A 24,391-nucleotide genomic window follows, 5' to 3' on the forward strand; every position below is an offset into this window, starting at 1 on the left:
CCTGCCCTACTTCCCTGCAGCAAATGGACTACTACAGCACTGATTTTTTTTTGCCACAAGACTCCTAGTATATCTTAAATTTACTGCAACTCTTTAAGCTGAAAATGCACAGCTATTTTGCTTTCCACCTCAGGACTTGGTAAGTCAGAATCTAACTTAATAAAGCATACTTTTATTTTCAAGGTATTTTAGTAAAGGAATAAGATTACTAAAATAATTAGGAATTCTGAGAAACGTCAACACTTCAAGAAATCTCTTAAATAGCATATTTCTAATGAAAATAAATGTAACTGCTTTAGAGCTGACTCCCATTTAGCTGCTTTCTGTCTGTTTTGGTAAATCATGACTTATTTATTCTCTATTACTTTATTGTAGTATATAGGGTGGAGACTAGTGTATTTTTGTGAAGTCATGTCTGTCATCTCTGTACACTAGTACAAGAAGTTTGGCAACATGTAATCTCACCTTCCTATAGCATTTCTCCTCTTTACAAACTAGGAGGCATGTTTGTTTTACAGTTATTAAATGCACCTTAGATACTATGCTGCCTCTGCAGCTGTCTCCTTTCTTGTTTCTTATTATCACTGGTTATCATTTGTTATGCTTGACATTATACTTACATAGTGTTGTACAAGTGCTCAAGCTCTGTTGCATTACTCTCTTATTGCCAGTTTGAGTTCTGGTATTCTTCTTTGCTTTAATGTATGCTTATTTTAACTATGTTATTTTAATTGTTCTTGCCTACATGGCTCGGGTTGTGGCTGAGAAGGGTCCTCGGACTAGATCATCTACCCAGTAAACAAATTTTAAATAAATAAAAGTACTATAGCAGTCTGACAGCAACAAGACAGTTCAATGATGCAGAATTCACACAATTTTGTTTTACTGAACACTTATAGGTTCATAGGTTGGTACTAGGCTATCAGCCCTAAGGCCTATGCAAGCCTAGCCATAACAATTCCCAGGAAATTTCTTCCCACAATATTTACTTCTCTGGGCCCCTGTCTAGCAGGGCAACTGGGGTGAATTTCCTATCTCCCATCCAATCATCAAGGTTCCTTTTGAAGAGGGCCAATGAGGCGCTCTGCTTGACATGTATGGGCAGTCTATTCCAGAGTATGGGGAGTCTCTGGGTCAGGAACCTATCCCTCCAGCATGTTTTGTTCATTGTGGTGATAAGGTTTAGATCCCTGAAGCGTGTGGCTCTGAGGGATTGGGATTTCTTTAAGTGGAGCATGTCCAACAGCTCAGGGTTTGACATGGCCTTGTATGTTAAGCAGAGATTGCCTCTGAGTATACGATATGCCACAGAGTATAGCTGGAGTTTTTTTAGACGGTCAGCATATGGCATCTGCTTTAGGCCTGTGATTCTTTTAATGAGGTATTTCTGTGGCCTTTCCAGCTGTTGCAGATGTCTTGTGAGGTACATGCCAAATGGGGCATTATACTCTATAATGGGTCTAATGAGGGATGAGTACAGTGGGACAATGACCTCTTTTTTTCTAGATGAAAAGCCCTTAGTGATGAGGTGTGCCACATAGAAGGATTTCCTGACTGTTGTGGCGATGTGGTTATCAAAAGTGAGACCACTGTCCACTTGTGTCCCTAAGTTTCTCATCACACTTTCGATGTTTAGTGTCCTGCATCCTATGTGGTAGTTCATGGGTACATGTTTTTTTCCAAAGGGGATAACTATACATTTCTTGGCATTAAGCTTGAGCCCATGGCTCTGGCAACAGGCATCTGTTTCTGTAAGGCCCTTTTGTAGAATATCCACATCATTTGGGGATTTTATAATGGCTCCCAGTTTGCAGTCATCTGCAAACTTTGTTAGCCAGAGTCTCTTAGTGTTGGCTTGTACTTCAGAGTAGATGCCAAACAAGAGTGGTCCCAGGACTGAACCCTGAGGTACTCCACTTGTCACTTGTGTGGAGCTGGATTCGGAGTCTGCTACTTTTACAGTCTGGGTTCTGTCAGTAAGCCAGTTGGCAACCCATCGAGTGACGTAGGGATTTACGCCCAGCTTAGTAAGTTTATCTATGATTCCAGAGTGGGGGATGGTGTTGAAGGCCTTGGCAAGGTCCAGATAGGCTGTGTGGACAGCCTTACCCTCGTCCACAGCTCTGGAGACTGATTCGAAGAAGTCAATCGGATTCAGAAGACAAGATCGGCCCTTCACAAACCCAAACTGGGTGGGGTCCAGTGTTTGAAGGTTGCCAATGTGGTGTTCACCCACGCAGAGTGGCAGGTCTTCGAAAAAGGGAATAATTTGGTTTTGCTGTTGTGTATGAGGAAGGGTAGATTTGAGAAATACTCCTTCTGCAGACATGGTTTAGTGAGTTATATTTTACAAAAATCCCTAAGCCATCTAGAATTTTTAAGGGAAAGATGGAAAATATTTACGTATCCTCAGTATCATCTACATTTCCATCCTGAAATACAAAAAATAAATAAATAGTACCAATTTACATAGATCAGAGGAAGTGCTAACAATGCTCACAAGTTTGTCTTTGTAATGTATAACAACAAAACATTTCCCCCGCACTGGAATGAAGTACTAAAGGCATAAACTACAGCATTGAGTGACAGCAAGATACTTACATCCTGCGTGTACATCACAGATCGCCATCAAAGGCAATAGAACTGAACATATAATTTTAAGCTTTAATTAGTTTCTATAGAGCAGAGAGCTTGCATGCCTAGGTAAAATAAATCAATATATTCTAATGAAAAGATATAGAAAATTCTCTTTAGGTTTGCTGACTAGGTTATGACACTGACAACAACAGTCTCATTTCAGGAGAGACCAAGAGTACAAGAAAACTAAATGATTTGTTAAGGGTTATACAATATGCATATGGTAAATCATACAATTCAAACCCAGGGCTCCAGAATTACAACTCTGGTTCTTAGTCACTGTAGTTTCCGAGATTTGGGTAAAACTAATATTACAAAATAGCAAGTACAGGGACTGGAAAGTATCTTATTATCCTATACCTAGACACAGCTGCAATAAGAAGCTTCATACAAAGGTGAGGAGGAATGTCTTTGTTCCACTTACTATCATTGTAATATTCTCCCTTACTTTCATCATACTTTTCCTTACTAACACTCTTTCTCTCTTTTACAGGTACTTTGGGTCTCAATCATTACCAAGGCAATTAGGAAATCCAGTTATAGCTGATTCATCTCAGTCAGCTTTGCCAAAGACCATATTTAGCTCAGAAAGACTGGGCAGATCCAGCCACAGTTATAGTATGGTATACTTTTCTGTGAGATGCTTTATTCTCATAGTTAGATATATTGAATGGGGTGTGTGTGTGGGGGGGGGCAGCTGTTCATACATGGTGATGTGTCTTTTGCTAAAGTGTTGCTTTGGTCAATTATGTTTAACTGAGTGGTCTTTAAGGAAAACGTTGTCAACAGGGTGACGTATATGTAAGGTTACCAGTTTCTTTTAATTTAGGTGGTATTCTAGTTTTTGTTCAAACCTCACAACCATTTCTATGAGTTTTTCTTTGCATCTATATCTACGGCAGATTGCATTTCACAAGTAAAGCCTTTCTGGATGTTGCATCATAGATGTGAGGCAGACATTCATTCCTAATGATTTATCTGGATTCTGGTATAATATGTTTTAATTTTCATTATTCATTTATTTTTGCTATTTTATAAATGTCATCCCTTCATAGTTATTAATTCTAAGATTTTTTTCCTATGTCAGGTGGAGCGTATTTGGGATTAAACTATCTAACAAAATTATACTTCTGATAGCACAAAACACCTTGACGTCTTCTGCTGTGTCATTAAAATGGGCCACCAAAAGACTCAAACTTGTGTTCTGTTATAGAAAGAATCTTAGCTGAAGGAACATATCTGAGATAAAAAGGTCCTAGATAAGGGGACCACATCCTAAGACATGGGATGGATATATTTGGATTGCCAATGCCTTGTAGTGCTATGCTGTTCCTACATATATTACCTTTAGAGCCCTTGATAACTGCTATCACAATGTACAAACCTAGAATATTAACATTGCTATTCCAGATCACTTGGAATACCCCATTGCCATCATAAAGTTCTGAAATGCCTGTTGCTATTGTACTTTACATTTAGACGCATGGATGTCATTTCACCATAACTGATCTCAGCACGATTACTGACATATTGCTGCCAGACAAGAAGGTCCCACTCTGGTACTCTGGATACACTGACAATGCATTTCCTGCTTCTGCAGTATTATACACAAGTCAACTTTTTCCTTACAGCAAGGAAGCTATCTGGTGTTACTTCGAATACAGACCTTCAGACGTGATGACAGAGGTAGCATAAAGTGACTATAAAAGCAATAGGAAAATATGCATCTCTCTTATCAGTGTAACCAGAGCTCTGATGGGTACAGTCAGTTTATTAAACCTTACTTCCAATTGAAACAATCCTGGCTTGCACTGAACAAACTTAAGAAGCTCAGTGAAATTCCACTTCTGAGGAATAAACCCATTTCAAACAAGCTTCGATCCATGTTTAACATGGCCAGTAGATAGCTGTCCAGCTGACCTTCCCAATGTGCCACTTAAAGTCAAACTCACATTTAGGGTTGGAGCCATACTGTGTCAACACTAGTGTTAGGCAGCATGTGAAGGCAGTTATGGAGAGAAACTTTGAAGTCTGTGTCTTTTTGTAAATGAAGAGCAGAGTTAGACTCTGGTATGTCTGCAGGTCCGTGAAGTTCCAGAAGCTGATGCTCCTGCTGAGGTGGAGGGAGACTCATCATCTGTCGCATCACTCTGGTCATCTTTGTGCAGACCCAGACTGATGTGGGTCTGCAGGGCTGCAGGTGTGAGCCACTCTCTGGGGAGACAGCTCTGCAGGAAGGGGATGCACGAACTGAAGTAAGCTAAGCGATTCACCCAGCGAGGGATCTCTTTTCCACACAAAATCTATGGGACAAACACAAAGATTAATGTGATTGTTAAATCAAAAAGAAGCATAAATTGGATTACAGCTGGTTTGTAGTAGTTTAACTAGTCAAATATTGTTACCATTTTCATTAGTGGAATTAACTAGACACTTACCTGCTGGCTTATTTTACTTTACATGATTAGGTTATGTCATACCTCTCAACATCTTAGTACAAGAAATCTGGACGAAACCTAAAATTATGAGGTGGACAAAGGTCCCAAAATAAGGACAAATTTTAATTATTGTACTTATAAGCTTAGAAAGTTACTAGAATAAGAGGATTGTGTTAGCATACATTTCCTGAAGGATATGAAGACTGAATATCAAATGTTTGTCATTATTTAGTGACTTCAATCCTCAGTGATTTACCAGAAAACAACAAACGTTATGAGGAACAGACAAAAATATAAGTACAAATCTAGACATTCTATGAAAATCTAGACAGTTGAGAGGTATGGGTTATGTTAATTTAACATATTTTACATGATTAAATTATTGATGGACACAATCTATTGCATTTACATCAGCAACAATAAAGTAAAATAATCTGAGAAATGTTCCACTTTGATTTGTGAGCATTAGTCCTGTTCTGTGTGGAGTCTGCATGTCCTCCCCGCGGTCGAGTGACGTTTAAAAAGACATGCAGTTAGGTGTGTGCGTGAATGGGTGTGCCTTCTTTGAAGGTTGGGTATTGGGCTGGCACCTGGGCACTGTAAAAATCCACTGACAATCATTAGCGGACCGGAGTTTCTCTGTGGTGACCCCTAACTGGGAAAAGCCGAAAGACATTAGTTATTCCTGTGATTTCAATAAATTCTACAACTCCAGAGTAGAAATAAGACTTGTTATAGTGATTACATCTTTTTTGTTACTTTTGTTTTGTTTACTATAAAAGTTAAGGGATATCAATAATAACTAAGGTAAGGGTAAAACTTACAGTGAATAAGTTTTGGTTTTACTATATTTATTCAGATGATCCACTAATGTTAAAACCTGATGCAAAAACTCAGCCAGAAGAATACATGATAAGCATATTTGTTTGGGTCTACTATATCTGATTAGAACAGAAAAGTTATAATTTTTTTCTTGATCATTTTGATACAAACCCCATTAATTTGTCTACAGAATTAATCAAAACAATGTATCCAAGTAATAGTGAATTTTGCACAAAAGAACATGCTAAAAACACTACCACAAGCACTTTCCAGGGGGCAAACTCTCTTCAACCCTTATGGAGTTTTACTCCCACATGCCACTTACTGGTCGTATCACTCCAAGGTCAGTCAAATGCAAATAAAGAGTAATCATTAAATTAAAATAAGCATGTCTTGCCCTTCTTTAAGATGGCACAAAACAGCAAGACGTTTTGAGCCAACATACACAAACTACTACAATATTATGCTGCCTGTAAACAAACAGCCTGACACAATATTGAGTAATCATGCTCAAGCAAAAAAGAAAAAAAGGAGTGTATATTTTTCAATTTTGTTTTTGTTAACTGGGTAAATCCACCATACATAAGCTCCTTTTCAAGGGTGACCCATAAGTACAGCCTAGTTTAAAAGCTAGAAACTTGGGAGGGAACCTCTTAGATTGTTTTAATACCTGTTACAACATTTGCTAGAACAAAAATAAACTACCTGAATGGCTAACAAACTTGGGGTGGGGGTTCAGGGTGGAGGAGTGTGTAATAATCTTCATAGATTTGACTGACAAGCTTACAGCCTGGCTATCAAGAAATGTTATTGCCATAACCCCATTTTGGCATTTTCTACTTATCATCTACATATTAAGATTATCACTGAAGAACATTAATAGCAGACTTGTCACTCTAAGGGGATGCTTATTCTATAAGCATACAATGCTTAGTATACTATTATATGTTATGTGTCCATTTTTATTAGCCAATATTTTCTTCTAGTAGTAGGTTCCCCAATCTAGTGTTAGCTCCCCCAGTGATATGTTACAGACAGACACCATCAAACAGAATCAGATGAGACACTACCTTAAGGACAGCTCCTGAATATTTCTTCTGAACAGTTTCTATTTTCCTGCCTTATGATTTTTCTAGTAAGGGACCAGTTGTAGCTTACATTCCTTCAGGTGGCTTTTTCAAAGGATACCAAACATAGCATTTACTCACTAGCAGTTAAATCAGTGAGGCACAAAGTGGTATAACGATCTCCCTAGAGTTACCAGGAATGCTTTTTGGAAATAGACAGCCAACAAAGCAGGCTTTTCTGACTTTCGCAGACAGACTCTTGCCACAGTTTGAATTACTGTCTACCACTGTCTCTACCTTTAATGATGGTACCTTTTTATTATCTGATCATTTAGTTTGTGATAATAATTTATTACTTTTTTTTTTGCTTGCCAAGCCTTATGATACATTTATTGACATTAATGGTGTGGTCACTATTATTGTACCAGTTTGGTACTCTTTAATGATAAAGATTATGTTACCCATTTTACAGCTACTAGCATATTTGGTGGCTATCAATAGCCCATTTCCACTTTCATTTGTAAAAGAATAGTCCCAAAATACATAGTCTTAGTATAGTGAACTATAGATCACTACTGGGACCCCCCTTGAGAATAGTAGGCAACTCCTACCCACTTACCCTATGTTTACTCTGAACTAAGCCACTCCCATAGAGCCATAACTCCTCCCATCTATTCTCCAAGTCAATAATAATCTATTTCATAACTTACTACTACTATCCTATAAAACCAGGCACAATGATTCATCTTCTTACTCTCATTCTCTCCCTTCTTTGCATATTAACACACACTACATCCTGCCAACACTATCTCTACAGAGTTGATATTCCATCAACCACCATATCCACTTACCTGCAATATAAACACCTACACCGTCTTAATATAAAACTAGTCCCATACTCCACTTCAAAGTCAAATGTATTAAAATAGCTATTAAAACAAAATGGCTCTTCCTCTAAAAACATACATGGACAGCAATAAAACTAAGTGGTGATGTCCACCCTAATCTTGGACCATCCCCAACCACTTCCTCCATTCTCATTTCTATAATCCCCCCCCCCAATCTTGAACCAAATGCTTCCACAAGTATAAAATACTTCATACCAGCCTAAGAAGTATATGTAATAAACCTCCTAACCTCTATGCTTGACTAGCAACCCAATCTTCTGACATTCTAGTTACCATGGAAATGTGGCTAAAACCACAAATGAAAAAAAAATGAAGAAATTCTTCTACCACATTTCAGTATATTAACATTAGATAGATAACAACACACACAAAACAAAGCAAAAAAATAAAAATAAAACAGGAGGTGGACTCATACTCTATAAAACTCATATGACACTACACCATATCATGCCATATCATCATACCACATTTATATAATGCAGAACTATTACTAACCTCACTTAAAATAAAATCTAAGAAAATGTAGTCATAACTGCTATATATATATATATATATATATATATATATATATATATATATATATATATATATATATACCCCCTGAGAAGAACCCCTCAACTTTAGGAAACATTGTTGTTGGAGCTCTTCTAACATACAACAAGAAACAATAATTGTAGGTGATGTCAATGTACACTGGACCACCATTACTTCAAATAACCCAAATAGCGAAATACAGCTATACGGTTCCCCCAACTAATCATTACCACAACAAGGTTCCTTAAAAAAGGCAAAATAGAAACTATACCAGAGTGGATTCTCACTTCCTATACCATCCCAATAAGTACATCTCCCATGGCGATCAACTTATCTCCAGTAGTGATCACCTAGTAACCTAAATAATTAGGCAACAATCTGAATCCTTCCAGAGAGAGACTGAGGTTGTCATGGTAAGTGAGACAAGTCAGGTCAAAAGGGAAAAAAAATTCCTTCAAATATCACAATACACAAAAACATGTCTGTAATTTCTGAAGTAAGATTAGCTGAGAGTGGAAAATGTTTAGCCTTTACAAGGTGAAGCTGATTCTGCAAGATCAAAGAAGGGATGAATGGAAGGTGAGCTGATTAAGTGAATGGGTGATGCTATTAAAAAGAAATATCCATGAACAGTGATGTAGAATTACTTACTACACATGGTGATTACTGATATAGTGTCTGAATACTAAGAGTGGACTAAGGGGCTTGGCTGACCTTTTTTTATCAATCCAAGAGACATAGAAATTAACCTCTAAGATGGCAGATTTATTCCACAAAAAATTGGTTGTATATGAGGGTAGCAGATGTCAAGGTCTAATGAACAAGAAAGTTTACAACTTATAACTTGTTTTAAAAAGGGGTTGAGTTATGTGGTTGTAGAACAGATTGAATGCAGGGTCCTGGGAAACTCACTCAGCACTGGTTTTATTTTTCATATCTAAGATAAATATAGAATTATAAATGTGAATGCTTCTGAAGAAAGTAAGAAGCAGGAAATGATAACCTGAGGGTTTAAAACATTTTTATTAACAAATGAGGGCTAATTATAGGTAGAAGGCATCAGCTGTTACTTACTCCAGAAAAAAAAAAGCCTGCAGAGAGGAAAGCAAGACCATGCAGAGTAGAAAAGAATATTTTCCATAAATCACATGGCAAACAGTTCTGAGATAAGTGGTGGGTTCAGAGATGTGGAGAACTATTGTACAGTAAACACTAGGAGTGAAGTAGTTCCTACTGAAACTGAAAGAGGCATTTTAGTGTGGATTGCAAGAAGATACTGAATAACAATAATGAATATGTTTTACAGTTGTGACATGTTAGCTTTCATGGATTGTATACTTTATTTCCATTTATTTTTTTCAATTTGAATACTTGAGATTACAAAATATATTTCTATGGGTGTTAATATGTCTTATTTTTATTTTCATAAAATTCTTTTTTTTCTAACCATGTAGCATATTATAGTTGCAGTGCATTTTAATAAATACTCTCAAGTTTTTTGAAGTTCCCGTGTGTTTTACACCCATCAGAGTCACCAGCTTAAGTAGATGGTACCTCAGTTAGATGTTTTCTGACTACTATTTTTAAGTTTCGTGATTAGTTTTTCAGCCATGGAGCAGAAGTAGAAGTTTACATGTTATGTTTCCAACTTCGCAGAAACAGCATTGTTTTTTACTTTTTACCAGTGATATGCCTTGTTCAAATTTCAGTGCTGTATAAAGCTAAGAAGTCTATCTATTTTCAATACTGCTCCATTTATAAAACAAATGAAGAATCACTTGTATGTGAAGAAATATTGCAACATTTGTATAAACTGAATTTTACCACTGCACATTTAGTGGACATGCATCTGTCGTCAGTCGCAGCAAATATCGCAATGATACAGGGAAACTTAAGTATGGAGCTGAGACAGTATTGCTCACAGGAAGAAATACTAGTCAGGACCCTGGTTATTATTGTAACCACATGATTTACTCATATGTTAAGAATCGTTCATTCATTTTTTTTGCAGTATCCTCTGCAACAGGCAATAATTCTATTTTTCTCTTTTGTTTTCACATGCCCTTCCAGCCAGCTACTGTACCCATATCATGCCCTGGCCAAAAAAAAAAAAAATAACATGGAGATACCACTGCAGTTAGCCATTCATCAAATGCTGCTATTGCCTCTTCAATAAAAGATACAAGATTCAAAAGGCAAGCTGTTCCCTTAACAAACACATACTGTTTCTTATCCAACAGTATTAGGTCCCCGGTGTCATGTTAGAGTAATTCCTTTATGACTATCACCATGATTTTACATAGAACAGTGATCAGGATGATAGGTCTAAACTTTCCTGGGTCTGGATTGATTCCCCTTTATAAACAGGGACCACTGCAGCCTACTAACATTTTATTTAACATGACTGATATGGGTTTCGGTAGGTTTCCCTGGTTCTCTGTAGAAAACCAGCAGGTATGTTTTTCTGGTGCCCTGAAACTTGAGCTTCTATTTTTATTTTCTTTAATTGACATAATCACACCGGCGAGGTACACAATATACAAACTATGCAGGGCATATACACCAGAAAATATAGTAAAGGAGATCTGTAGTAGAGAAAAGAAGAAAAAAAGACCTAATAAACAATTAATATAGCCCCTCTTTGCTCTTTTTGCCATGGTCATTTCTGCAATTTACCCAAAGTCAATAAACAGTCTTGTGACTAGTATAGAGTAATTCATCACAGCTTGAATGTCCTAGCATCCATAATGCACCCAGAAAGAGTTTATCACACACATCCAAATTTGAAATAAGTATCACATTTAAATTAAATGAAAATGTTATGGCATACTGTACAACAGCAACAATTCTTTTCAAATGATTTCAGTCCTAGGACAAGAAATCAAAGCACGGTGTACCATTTCTTCTACTAGATGTATTCCACATAATCTTTGTTCTTTTATATTTCATTTGACTCTTAACAGGTAATTATAATTAAGCTCCATTCTTGAATCTCTGCAATACGTTTAAACCTGCCTCTTATATCCTGAATACATTTCTGAAATCTTATCAAGTTGTAACCATATTAATAATAATGATCCATATTTTTTTCATACCATAATTTCCTATGATTCACTGGAGCTAAAAGGGCAAGTTTCCTTGATTAAAATATTAAACCCTTTTATTTCATAATTTAATAAAGTTTTATTCTTCTCTTAATGAAAAGAAAACTTTCCCAAGGTTTCATATATTTCCCCAAAGTATTTGTCCTACTACATCTTTATACAGTTGATGTACCCTATATAATACTTACTACAAAACAAGCAATGTTAAATATACTACCAGGTTTATCAGTATTACTACAAACTATCCTTCTTTTAATTGGATTCAACTTAGATCTCCACAAAAATGAAAATAAAATTTCTGGTAATATTTTTTTTCTTTTTCAATGGCAAAAGGAAAAACTTTACCTACATAAGTCAGTTTCCATAATATCATAGCATATAAAGCAAAACACTCTTGCCTTCTTAAAACAACTCCATTGTCTTAAATTTTGCTGAATTTTTAATATCTTAATTTATTGAAATAAAAAAGTGTGTTAATCATCAAACTGAAGTCCCAAGATTTTAATACTATGCATAGCAAATTCTATCCATCTATTCTATCCTCCATATCCAATACATTTATTCATTTTAAAACATACTCCCACATTTGTAAAATATTGCTGTTATTCCCTAAGCCAGTCCTCAGATTTAACAATTATAGTTAAATCATCTGCACATGACAGAAATAAAAGACTTTCATACTGGGTAACAATACTCATGTATCATTAACATAAAAGTATGGCATTTATCACTGTACAAAAAAAACACAATAGGGCATCCTTGCTTTACACTTCTTTTTAATTTTGTATATTTTCCTAAGTGCCCATTAACTAAAGGTGTAACTGACATTTCCATGTACAGACCAGTTATAATATGTTGGATCTGTTGACTGATGCCATAACTTTACATACTGTTCCATAAACTTATGTGACTAACTTAATCAAATGCTTTTGACTTGTCACAAGAAAGCAGTATACTTGAAGTTTTTCCTACATTAATGTTGATAACCACTTCTGTAATTAAAAGCAGCATATCTTTTCCCTTTTATACCAAAATATGCCTGCTTGTAACTTGCAAAAATACTTTACTAAACCTTTTAAAGGAAATTTTACAAAATATCTTATAATCCATGCTAGTCAACATAATGGGACTCTAATTTGATTGTTTATATTTATATTTATATATATCTAATTGATTTTGTTTATATTCTTGACTCACAGAATTTTAATTTAATTTAGTATTACCTAGAGTTTTTTTTTTTCTCCCGGCCTACTGAAAATGGACATGTATCCAGTTAGACTAGCCCGGTAAACAAATGTAAAATAAAATAAAATAAAATAATTTGCTAAAGCTTGCCTATCCCCTTTCTTAAAAATAAATCTGATTAATTCTTCACAAATTTGATCAGAATATATATCTTGTTTCAACCCTTAATTTAGAATATATAGCAAAATATTATTCTGCTGTAAAGTCATTCCTGGGGATTTAATAAACACTGTGTAGGAATAGTGGAAAGCCTACATGGAGTGTACTTTGGCCATGTCTGCGGCTGTTTGCACATTAATGATGGCACGCTGCTGAGAGAGATAGCCATGTAACACAGTTACAGAATCAGTGTAGGAGGAGTGTTACAGTGTCCAGAGATGAGTAACACACCCTGCACTGTTAAAGTGCCGGATGGCACTGAAATATAAAAGTTAAATATTTTATTACCTTTTTGTGTGTGTGCGTTTGCATGGCACGGGGTGGCATTTAGCAAGGGACATGTGCCAGACATCTAAAAATAGAAACCTGATACTTTTAATTTTAACTTAAAGGTCATGTTTAAGCATAGCTGAGGGTATTTACATAGCACGGCATGGTGATCAGCCGTGCTTAAATGTGCACGTAAGTTATACAGAAATGTATATCCAGTGGCAGCATATCCATGTAGCTGAATGGTTAGAGTCACGGCCCTGTGTGCAGTAGGTGCATGGTTCGAATACACAGACAAGCCATTCTGTTTTTACATCTGATAGCAAAGTTTTACAAATGTATTTTTTATTTTACTAATGTATGTATTGACATATGTTAACCATGTTAGTCCAACTGGACCAGAAGACCATTATCAGTGGAGACCTGAGGAGAAAAGATCCAGTTACACACAAGTCCAGAATACCTACAATACACACTCCAAGATAAGGAAATTAGAACACATAATTCAGGAAAAATAGAAGTGCAATAAATAATAAAGTAGTAGTAATGAACAAATAATTTAATATTATTTTGTTTTTTCTTTTTTTTAAATATGGTTTGCCCTTAGTTAAGCTCTGCTAAGCAGGGCTAAGCCAAGTCAAGCAGTACTTAAACAGGATCCATTTAGTAGTACTTAGCAACATGCAGCTCTGCTTAGCTAGTTTGGGCACTGCTAAACAAACCCTGTTTAAGCAGTCCTCAGTTCAGTTAAGCTGGTTTGTGCACTGCTAAGCTTTGCTAAGCATTGCCAATTTAAGCACTGCTCAGCTAAGCTCAGTGGGTTTGAGTGGTGCTAAGTGAATGGCCGCATTTTTAAAAATGGCCCAATGGCAGCAAAGGGTGGGAAAACAGCCTTATTTAAGCTAAGCAGACAGGAATACAGACAAAACCAGTTGGAGTGTGACCCATGCAGGAACTATGGCGGGAGTTGGAGAGGGTGGGTGCTTCCGAATGCAGCACTGGGGCATTCTAGAGTCCAGGGTCATGGTTGGTCTCCTTATTAAAGACCATGGCATCCGGCTGCTGCATGGCCAGTTCTAGGGATCTGAGTACAAGGCGGAGGCCTGGGACCAGCTGGCACGTGACCTCACCAGTGCAACTGGTATCCCCCACATGGGTGAGAAGGTGCATCATCATTATGATGACCTGAAGCATAGGAAGAGTGGACTTCTGGACACTTGGGTCCAGGACGCTAGAGATGGGAATGCCACACAAGTTTGTAAGTATTGTTACTATTCTATTACCAATACCTAATCTGCATGTGTGATAGACAGGTATGCATAATGGTGTGTTTATCTCCCCACAGCTGCAGAGTAGAGATCTCGCAACCTGGAGGCCCATGCAGGGTGCCTGGTTATATTGTGCTATGAATGTGGTGAGTACAGCTATATCTTGCAATCTATAGTAATATAATTAAAAAGGAGTACAGTAGTAACTGCCAGTAGGTATATTCTGTTTTGAGTATACTGCAATGAATGTGGTCATAGACCTGGACTGATATAAGTGAGTAATGCCAGGTACAGTTCAATATAGATGAAAGCATAAAACCTGCTAATTTTAAGGAAAGAAAGTTACAACTGCATTCATAATGTTAAGGACATAAATTCAACTGCATTCATAATTGTAAGGAAATAAAGTTCAACTGCCTTCATAATTTTCAGGAAATAAATTTCATCTGCAGTCACAACTGTTAAGGAAATAAAGTTACTTCTGCATAAATTGTGGATTGACACCTGTCTTGCAACATCTACAGTATCTAAAGTGTTCAATAAAGACTGTTAGATGTATACCAAGCACTGTTTCATGTCACCCTGATAAAGCTGTGTTCTGCAAAATGTCTGTAGTTTGGGCTGTTGGTCAAGAAATCAAGTATTACAAGTGCTGTGAAGTAAACGCCTGAATAATACTTTGAAGTGACTGAAAGTTAGCTGATAAAGAACTGTTGTGCTAAAGTGTAGATGTGGAGCTGTGCTACAAGATATAATGCATTATGATATTCACTCTGCACTAAGATCTGAACCTAGAATAGTAATGGCTAAGGTATAATAGTGTGTTTATCTCAGGATTGTCTTGTGTTAACCATTGCATTTTAGCTATATGCATTCCTGAACTTAGTTACGTTGCTGCAGGCAAGTATGAAACTGTAATAGCTGTAGACTGCAAATATACTATCTGCAACTGTATATGGGTAAGGTAGGCAACCCAGCACTCTGATATGGTCTGTACATATCACACATATTAGGGGTTAAATGTGTACACCTGCATTCCAAGGTTTAATACACAGTTCACCTACTATCTCTGTCATGCATGAATACCATGCATGTGTGTTCAAGTGTCATTGTAGTCTTGTATGACACTGTACCTCTATTACCAGGTCACAGTGTGTTACCAGGTGAGCTGTAGGTATATATTACACAATCAATATTCAACAGTAGCTCAGTGTGATAAACGCTAGGTTTGCTATACGTTTTGTCACACACAGACTGGTGTTCGAATCCAGGGATGAGTGCTACTAAATATTAATAGAAACTGTTATGTATTGTTAACAGATGTTCTCCCCACAGGAATTACAGGTAAAGAAATGGCTGTAGTAGCTGTTAAAATGGGTTACTAATTTGTGTGTCCTGATGTACCAGAGAGTTAACAGCAGTGCTCAGCAAGGTGATACGACTGCAGTAAATAAAAAGTCATGAAGTACAATACTAATACAAATTATTAAAACAAATAAAACTGTTTAATCTTGGTATGGCTGTATGCCTGGCATGTCTGTGAATGTCTGCTGGTAGTCTAAACCCATGTCTGCCAAGGATGGCATGATAAGCATAACCTCTCTGTACTGTGCACACTACATGTCTCTCAAGTGTCATGATGTCATGGACTGTGGTCCCTCTTGACAAATCCCTGGGACACCGATTTAACAGCCACTTGATTTATCTCAATAGCACAGTCACACTACATCAGTCCACATTACACCTTGGTAGTCACATATGTTCCCTTGACATGTAATAGTCCCCTTTAGTTGAGTTGTGTACCTGTAGGTGTTACAGCTTGGCCCATACTGTGCCATAGCTTGAGAGGTATTTAGGTGCTACAGAAGCTATAAGGCACATATATACATAAATTAAGGGCAGACCTGTAGAGTATATAAGAGTTCTGTTGCAAAACATATAGCCTATACTGGTAGTAATGATATGTATGTCTCTCTCCCTCCACCCCTTATCTGAATCATGATTTATTATTCCTATACATCGGGTATGGTATACTTTTAACATATGTTGTTCTCAAAACGTTATGTTGGGCCCTGTGTTTTATTATTGTTATGTATTACAATGGTTGGATACTAACATACTTTGTTGCATTACCTATGTTGCTGGCCTTATACTGTAACTGTTACTGGCATGCTGTTACACTACTGACTTGTTACCCCAATTATTGTTGTGTTCTATATGCTATGCAATGTTACATTACTGTGTTATGTGATTTGTTGTGGCATGCTGTTACAACTAACTACATTCTCTTCATTACTAACCTATACACTGTTAAACACCTCAACAATATAGCTTGACCGGGTAGGCCAGTTCCCGGCGATCCGCCTACCCTACCTCAGCCGGCCATGGCACCAGGTCCCAACATGTCTGAGACCCAACCTGGAGTTGTCTCCTCAGCTGGTCCTGCACCACCTATGGGTGGAACTGCCTCAGGGGACTGGGCCCATCCCCCCTGGGAGCGAGCATGGAGAGAAAGTGGTCACCTAGCGACAGCTACCAGGCATGGTGCACAGGATTGTTCAGCAAGGGTTTGATGATCAACTGCACTGGATTGATGGCAGAATGACCAACCTGGAGGGACAGGCTGGCCTGGTACCCAGCTCCCAGCACAGCTGCCTTTGGGGCCGTGAAGGAGCAGTGGTGACTGCCCATGGGTGGGGAGCTCATTCCCATTGCTGCCATCTGGGGGCACTTGTTCTCTGATTCCAGAACACCCTCCCCATCCAAAGTGGTTACCCCCTCATGTGTCATACACCGCCCCTGTGTGTTGTCTTGTCTGCTTGCAAATGCTACCTCTCCTACCCAACATACCTCCCCACACGTATCTATATACCTTCCCCAACATTCCAATCTCTCCTTAAAAAAAAATGGGCATCTGCCCCACAAAAAATATCACCCCATACATAGCTCTCCATTTTGTTCACGTCTACACTGCCCACAATCAATAATTACAGCAATTAATCAACAAAGTTATATCACCCACACCCCTCTTTCTGGGATGTGAGGCTCTAAATTCCAAATTGTCTACAACCTGCACAGCTATGGTCCTTTCCTACACCTGCACATCGCCACCTGCCTTTCACATTGTTTTTCCCCCCTGCTTGGCCCCATTTCACCACTTTCCTATCACCCCCTTTTTCTTTTCTTTTTTTGAATTAGCTCAGGTTTAAGTGGAGCTAAGTGGCATGGTGTGCTGCATCGCTCAAACCTGCTTAAAACTACTTTAATCACCTTCTGCCTTTCTGAAACTGTTCTGCACATCAGCAAAATGATCACCACTACTAAGTCTCGAACCCAGGACCCTGCCAATTATGACATACTGCATTAGCCCACTAGGCCACTCAGCTTGATGGAATAACAGGTGTTTCCAGACACTTATCCTGAGTATCAGGATGCACATCAGAAAAACTTCAGCCCTGCCAAGTCTGGTTGTTAAGTACAGCATGGTGCATTAGCCCACTAGGCCACTCAGATCTGAAGAATAGCAGGTGTTTCCATAAACATAACCTGATTGCCAGTAATGCACATCAGCAAAAATATTATCCCTGCCAAGTCTCAAACCCAGGGCCATATCATCTACCAGTACAGTGCATTAGCCCACTAGGCCACTCTGCTCTAAAGTAGAACAGGTATTTCCATACACATATCCTTACTGCCAGTGACACACTGCTTGTACATATACTGGGACAAATGACAGCATACTTGGGACTGTGATATAGACACCAAGCGAGAACACAGCCAAATAAATGTTGATGTATGTACGTGAGGCCAGGATATCAGGTAGAGCTGACATCTGCACAGACTTTTGTGGAATGTCCACAGTTGTGACACCTACATTTGGCATGGTTGTCACACAACCCATGCTGTGTGCTGAAGTACTGGCAAGTCAGTACACAAAATCATGACTGACAGTTCAGTGTCACACATCATACCCATCCGATCACACATGTTCATGCCAGTCCTGTATAACAGACTGTATGCATGCACATATATCTTGCAAATACACCTGCTATAGTACTGACTCAGTAGCTCAATCTGTTACATTCCTAGCACGAGTAACATTTTTCCACCCACAGTCCTGACTTCCATTCCAATGTGTTGCTTGCCAAGTACATGGTTGTCAAAATAATTAAATGACTGAGCCATGTAATTTTAAGCAGAACTGGCTGCTGTTACTGCTGGCACTGCCACCCATATTAGCACATCAAAGGCCTGTAGGTTGGGACACATTTCACAAATATGTATAGCTGTCCTAAATGTCACCTACCACAACATATGCATCAGTATGTTCAGCTACCTGCTACAGACCTACCATACCTCCCAAACACCTAGAACTGGGAATCCACTCAACGACCATACATAAAGGGTTGGGGGGAATGGTCAACTGACAGGGACATGTGTCAAAGTCTTCCCCTACAAACATACACAGCTGATAGACCAGTGGCTACTGCAGCAGCAACATGCACATTCTGATGCAAATGACATATGAAACTCATATCTGTCTGTCTCCTTACTAACCTCAACCCATGTTGTTAAACAGTAAACTGCCACACAACAGAAAGTCTGTTCAAAATGGCCAAACATAGCATGGAAAACTGTGGACATACCACATGAATCCAAACAGTGGACAGTATTTCTACCTACCCTCTGTGATGCTGTAGTCCCCACACCTTGATAATATCCTTCTCACTGACCAGGAAAAAGGCCAAGGCCTACATGAAGCCCTTAAATACAGCAATGTGTTGCCATGCCATTAGCCATTGGCTAATGAAAATGCAACCCAGCTGTTCTGGATGCAATTAGCAAGTCTGAGCCACAGATTGGTGCACAGGTAATTACCAGTTCATGAGCATTACCTACAGAAGGCAAGCTGTTCTCTATGGTACACAGGTCTGTGACTTTCTCTATGAAGAATGACTGCTCTATCCTAGCAGTATACCACAGGATTTCTGCACATAAAGGAGTACAGCACTATACCAGGTAGGTAATAGAATTACCCATGTAATGGGATGCAGGTGGTTGGATGCAGTCATGTGAAATAGGGATTACAACACTAGGTCTGTAGTAAATATGTTGGAATGACATGTTGCTGTTAGTCAGCTGTCCAGTACCTATAGTCTTCCATTTTGGCTCTGTCTGCTGTGACATGGGTCACAGCTCTGGCCCCTGAGTCCCCCCAGCAATGGTCAGCTCATGTACGAATGCTACTGGAATATGTATTAGACAACAGTGGCAGTAAGTACTGGTGGATAAAACTGCCATATCACATGATGTACTGTCAGTCCACTCCTCTCAGGCTGTGAATGTCACACAGGCATAGTTCAAACATTGTCCAGGTGTCCCTAACTGTACCCGTTGTACTCTGGCTAGGTCACTGTGTACTCAGCAACTGTATCTCATCACCTGAGAGCTATGGTTAGCATACCTGTTGAACCCCTACAGCAAGACCTGCAGATTATAGCCAGTAATAGTGGGGGGACACAGGCTCTGCCTCAGCAACAGAGTGTACATATTGAGCATGCAGCATAAAGGAATGAATACAGTACCAGATAATACAGTACCATAACTGTTTTCTGAGGTGTCTGGTGTGTGACAGCCACATTCCCCACAGTCTGTAAACAGCCATTACATATTGTCCAACTGTTTCCAGACATCCTTATTTGACTGGCAGATGGTCCAAATATATCAGGCACATGCATATATTCTGCAAACAAATATGTACTGCGGATGTTGGACACCTAAAATGGGGATACCCTACAGCACATTTGCAGACCTGTCTGTAATTTTGTCACACAGATGTTGCTAGAAAGTCCACATACACCTGTAGTACCACTCACCTATTTGTTGGATAGTGGCTGTATGACATGGTACTGAAATGACACCGGTAGGGGACAGACAACAGTAGATGGCAGTGATGGGTGTGGACACAATACAATCTGTCACAGCACACAGGGCCATAACTGCTATACCTAGGATCATACAAGGTTACTAGGCTATTGGCCCTGAGGCCATTATAAGCCTACCCATAATTTAGCCCATGTGTATGCAATTCAGCACCTGATGCCCCAGTCCAGCAGGGACACAGGTGGCATCCCAAGGGTGTATTTCCTATTAACCATCCAGTTATCTAGGTTTCACTTGAAAAGATGTAAAGAGGTACTCTGCCTGATGTGGGCAGGGTGTCCATTCCACAGCTGGGTGAGTTTGTAGGACACACATCTGACCCACCAACAGATCCTGTTGATGTCACAGACTAGGTTGAGGTTGTATGTGTGTGTGGGTTAATACAGTAGAGCTTGACTTACAGTTTTGCAGCAGTCCCATCAAGAGGGACTTTATTGGGGGGAATACAGGGATGCTATGAACCTCATGTGCCTGGATGACATACCCTTACGTATGAGGTGGGCTATTTAGAAGGCTTTCCTTACAATGGAAGCAACATGGTGGTCAAATGTCATGTTGTCATTAACCTGTGCGCACAAATCACTCAACTGATTGCATGCTTAGGATGTTATTAGTACTGTGATAATATGTGGGGACGTCACTCTCCTCAAAGGGGATGATGCTGTATTTCGTGATATGCAGCCTGAAGCCGTGTTTCTGGCACCAGTCATGAGTCTGTGTGAGACCCTCTTGGCGGATATCCACATCACTAGGAAAGTTGGTGAAAGCACTCAGCATGCATTCTTTTGCAAACATGGTCGGCCATAGTCCACTGGTTGTGGCTTGCACCTCAGAAGGGTAAATCACACATAACAGGTGCTCAAACATAGAACACTCTGTTACACTGCTAGTTATGGGTCTACCACTTGAGGTAGCTTCCCCTATGTGGACTAGGTGAGCTCTGTCAGTGCGCCAGTGTGCTACCCATTGGTAATGGGTCTGTATTAAATGTTTGAAGAGGCGTTCCATCGAACACCTCTTCATCGACATGTAATCAGTGACCTCAAAAAAACGCAAACGTTCCAAACAGCGATTTCTTTCCCTGGGAAAGAAATTGCTTGCACTAAAAACACATACACACCACTTCAAAAATAACTAAGTGGGGGGCTTCACCTCCCACCCCTCCAACTAAATATACCAACTCTGAGATTGCACTACAGTGGGGTAAAGGGCAATGTCATGGCTCAGGCGAAGTGATTTTTTTTCCCCAGGGAAAAAAAATCGCTGACCTGAGCCTTCGCTATTTTGGGATTTCAGTCTATATGTGTCAGCAAAATGACATTCTCCGTAATGCCATTTCACTGATCTAATATAGACCCCTGGTAACATATGGACTGATGCTTAATTTAGTGCGTATATCTATTAATAATTTTCTTGGGTGGCAAAAGCCAGGGTACCGTTTGGCTAGGCTTACATAGGCCCTAGGGCCAATAGCCTAGTACCTACCTATGAACCTATTAAGGGTAAGTGGGGAATACTGGCAAAGTCTTTGGCCAGGTCAAGGTAAAAAGTGTGCACTGTCTCCCCCTTGTCCATGGCTTTGGTGACTGTGTCAAAGAGGTCAACCAAATGTAACAGACTTGATTCCCCCTTGACAAAGCCTAACTGTACATTATTGAAGGTGTGGAGTTTGCCAATGTTCTTGTTAATGAGGTTCATTATAAAATGTTCCATGGCCTTGCAGATCAGCCTAGTTAGGCTGATGGGTCTATAATGTGCCGGATTGGTGGAAGCCTCACCTTAATGTAAAGGGGTGACAGTGGGTGTTCTCCACTCAGCTGGGGCAAAGGTGTTGGTTGAATACAGCACCTTCTGGTGCTGCAAGGTCATGCTTGGTGTCGTGTAGGATGCATCCTGTGATGTGCTTGACTCCCATGGTGGCTGTATACTATGACTTTGAGATGGCAGTGATGACCTGTTCCTTACATATTTGGGGAAGGGGGCAGGTATTGCGGATGTCCTGATGTACTGATTGGGGGGACAAGGGGTAAAGCTTACACTGACTCTGTCTGGCATCAAGTATGAGATACCTTCAGCACTTGTATATCTGGTATCCTTGACCACCACTACTGAGCAGATCTGTGTGCTTCCTTTGATGTTGCAGAGATATGTGAGGAAGGAGATAGGATTGTCTGTAGTGGATGTTGCCAATGTAGGCTTGGGGTATGCTTTGCAGGATTGCAGTAGTGCTCTTATTTGCTTGTGCAGGCTAAGGAGACATTGTTTCAAATTAGGCACCTGCTCCTTCTTTGTCTTGGACAGCAGTATGTCATCCCTGTTATACACACTACTTATTGCAGATGTCCACCAGACAGACTTATGTATCCTTGCAGGGGATGATGTAGTCCTGTCAGGTATACCTGACTCCATGCATCTATACAAATGCACTTTTAGTGCTTTTATGTATTTTTGCATACTGGTGCCAGTTCCTACAGAGGGGGTGGAGCTGCGAAGCTGTGTATACCATCTCTCAGGAGGCTGTATTCAACTTTGGAGTTGTTTGTATGTCTGACCCTAGCTAGATGTGTATTGTGGGAGATAGTGACTGCAAACATGACCACTTCATGGTTCGTTTGACCACTGGGATGATACTGTAGGGATGCTACAGTGGTTACCCATTTAGTTTAATATCAACTCCAACAGATCTTCACCTCTTGTGGGGGTAGCACCTAGCTGCGCCAAGGTGTTTGCATTTCCACTGTTGATTGATCTCTGGGCAGTTATGTGCTGGCATGAGTACATCCTCCAATGTATGTTTGGGTTGTTAAAGTCATCCAGGATCAGGGTACAGACTCAAATCCTGATAGAGTTGATCAGGTCCATATAGGCAGAATGGGCTTACTGGTCACATGTGGGGGCCAGTAGCTACCTGTGCTTTGAATAGTTATCTTTGCAATGGTTAACTGCCCTTGCAGAGCCCCCTGTGCATTTTACTGTTTGAACAGCCTGGAGGTGTGTATGTCTTTCATACATAGTGAAACTCCATGTCCTATGGCTTTACTGCCCACACCTTGGGGTATGACTGTATGATAGGATGGTTGACCATGTAAGGCTGGTGTGCTCTCTGCGGTTTTGAACCATGTGTCTGTGACTGCAGAGATGCCAGCATTTCCCAGGATTAAGACTGCTTGCAATGAGTGCAGATTCATGTTTAGACCCTTAGCGTTTAGTAGCATGGCCTTCACTTTGTGATATGCTGTCAGTTATATGTTGGTAGTGTTAACCTCACCACTTTTTCTAATAAAGGCACTATGGGGGTAGCAATAATCATTTCCAGATGCCTGAAGGTCAGTTGAGTCAGATGGAGGCCTTCTCTGGCAAAGCATCAAGGTCTGTTGATCATATCATCCCAGGATGTCAAGTACTGGATCCCCCTGGAATGGCACCAGAAACTAAGCCAATTGTTAAGCTCAAACATTTCCTGATTGTATTACGGCATCATTGTGGGTGACAGCAGAATGCTGCATAAGGCTAGGGACATACCTGCCTGGGACACATAATCAGCATGCTCAGTCATGTCTCTCTGCATATAGTCCAGGGAGGTACACCTCAGGTCAGGCACACCAACATGGACTGTGATAGACTCATAACAGTACCTGCTGAGAGACAGCAGTGCATATGTGATATGGCAGATTCTGGCACCTGACAGACAAGTAACTGTGACCTTCCCAATATACAGTCTGGTGAGAGGCACATTTCTGTGTCTCACAATGCAGTCTCCTATGTCTAATATGTGTGATTAATGGTGACACCTTTGTGGCTGTGGGACACAGGTATGTGGCTATGCATGGTATGTGCTGTGAAGGGCTGTGGTGTTCATGTGTGTCTTTGCCTTGGATGTCTCCTTTGTATGTGTATGTGTATGTCGAGGACCTCCGCATATGTGGGTGTGTGTTGTTTAGGTGTGGGTGGTGTGTGAGGTCATGTGTTGACAACCTGTTCCATGCTGCATATGTG

At 39.6% G+C, this 24,391-nt stretch overlaps 1 protein-coding gene across 1 annotated transcript in view; it reads right to left on the bottom strand.

Moving 5' to 3' along the window:
- Nucleotides 1-2,161: 2,161 nt before the first annotated feature.
- Nucleotides 2,162-24,391, bottom strand: part of LOC122804222 (deubiquitinase DESI2-like) — a 1,210,954-nt gene continuing 1,188,724 nt past the window's right edge. Inside the window, exon 7 of the mRNA XM_044073967.1 lies at nt 2,162-4,940. Coding sequence (XP_043929902.1) covers nt 4,698-4,940 — 243 coding nt within the window. The 3' untranslated portion in view covers nt 2,162-4,697. The remainder of the gene's footprint in view (nt 4,941-24,391) is intronic.

This window comes from Protopterus annectens, chromosome 6.part0, assembly GCF_019279795.1.
Source record: "Protopterus annectens isolate FY-2018-M chromosome 6.part0, PAN1.0, whole genome shotgun sequence".
Taxonomy (NCBI): domain Eukaryota; kingdom Metazoa; phylum Chordata; order Ceratodontiformes; family Protopteridae; genus Protopterus; species Protopterus annectens.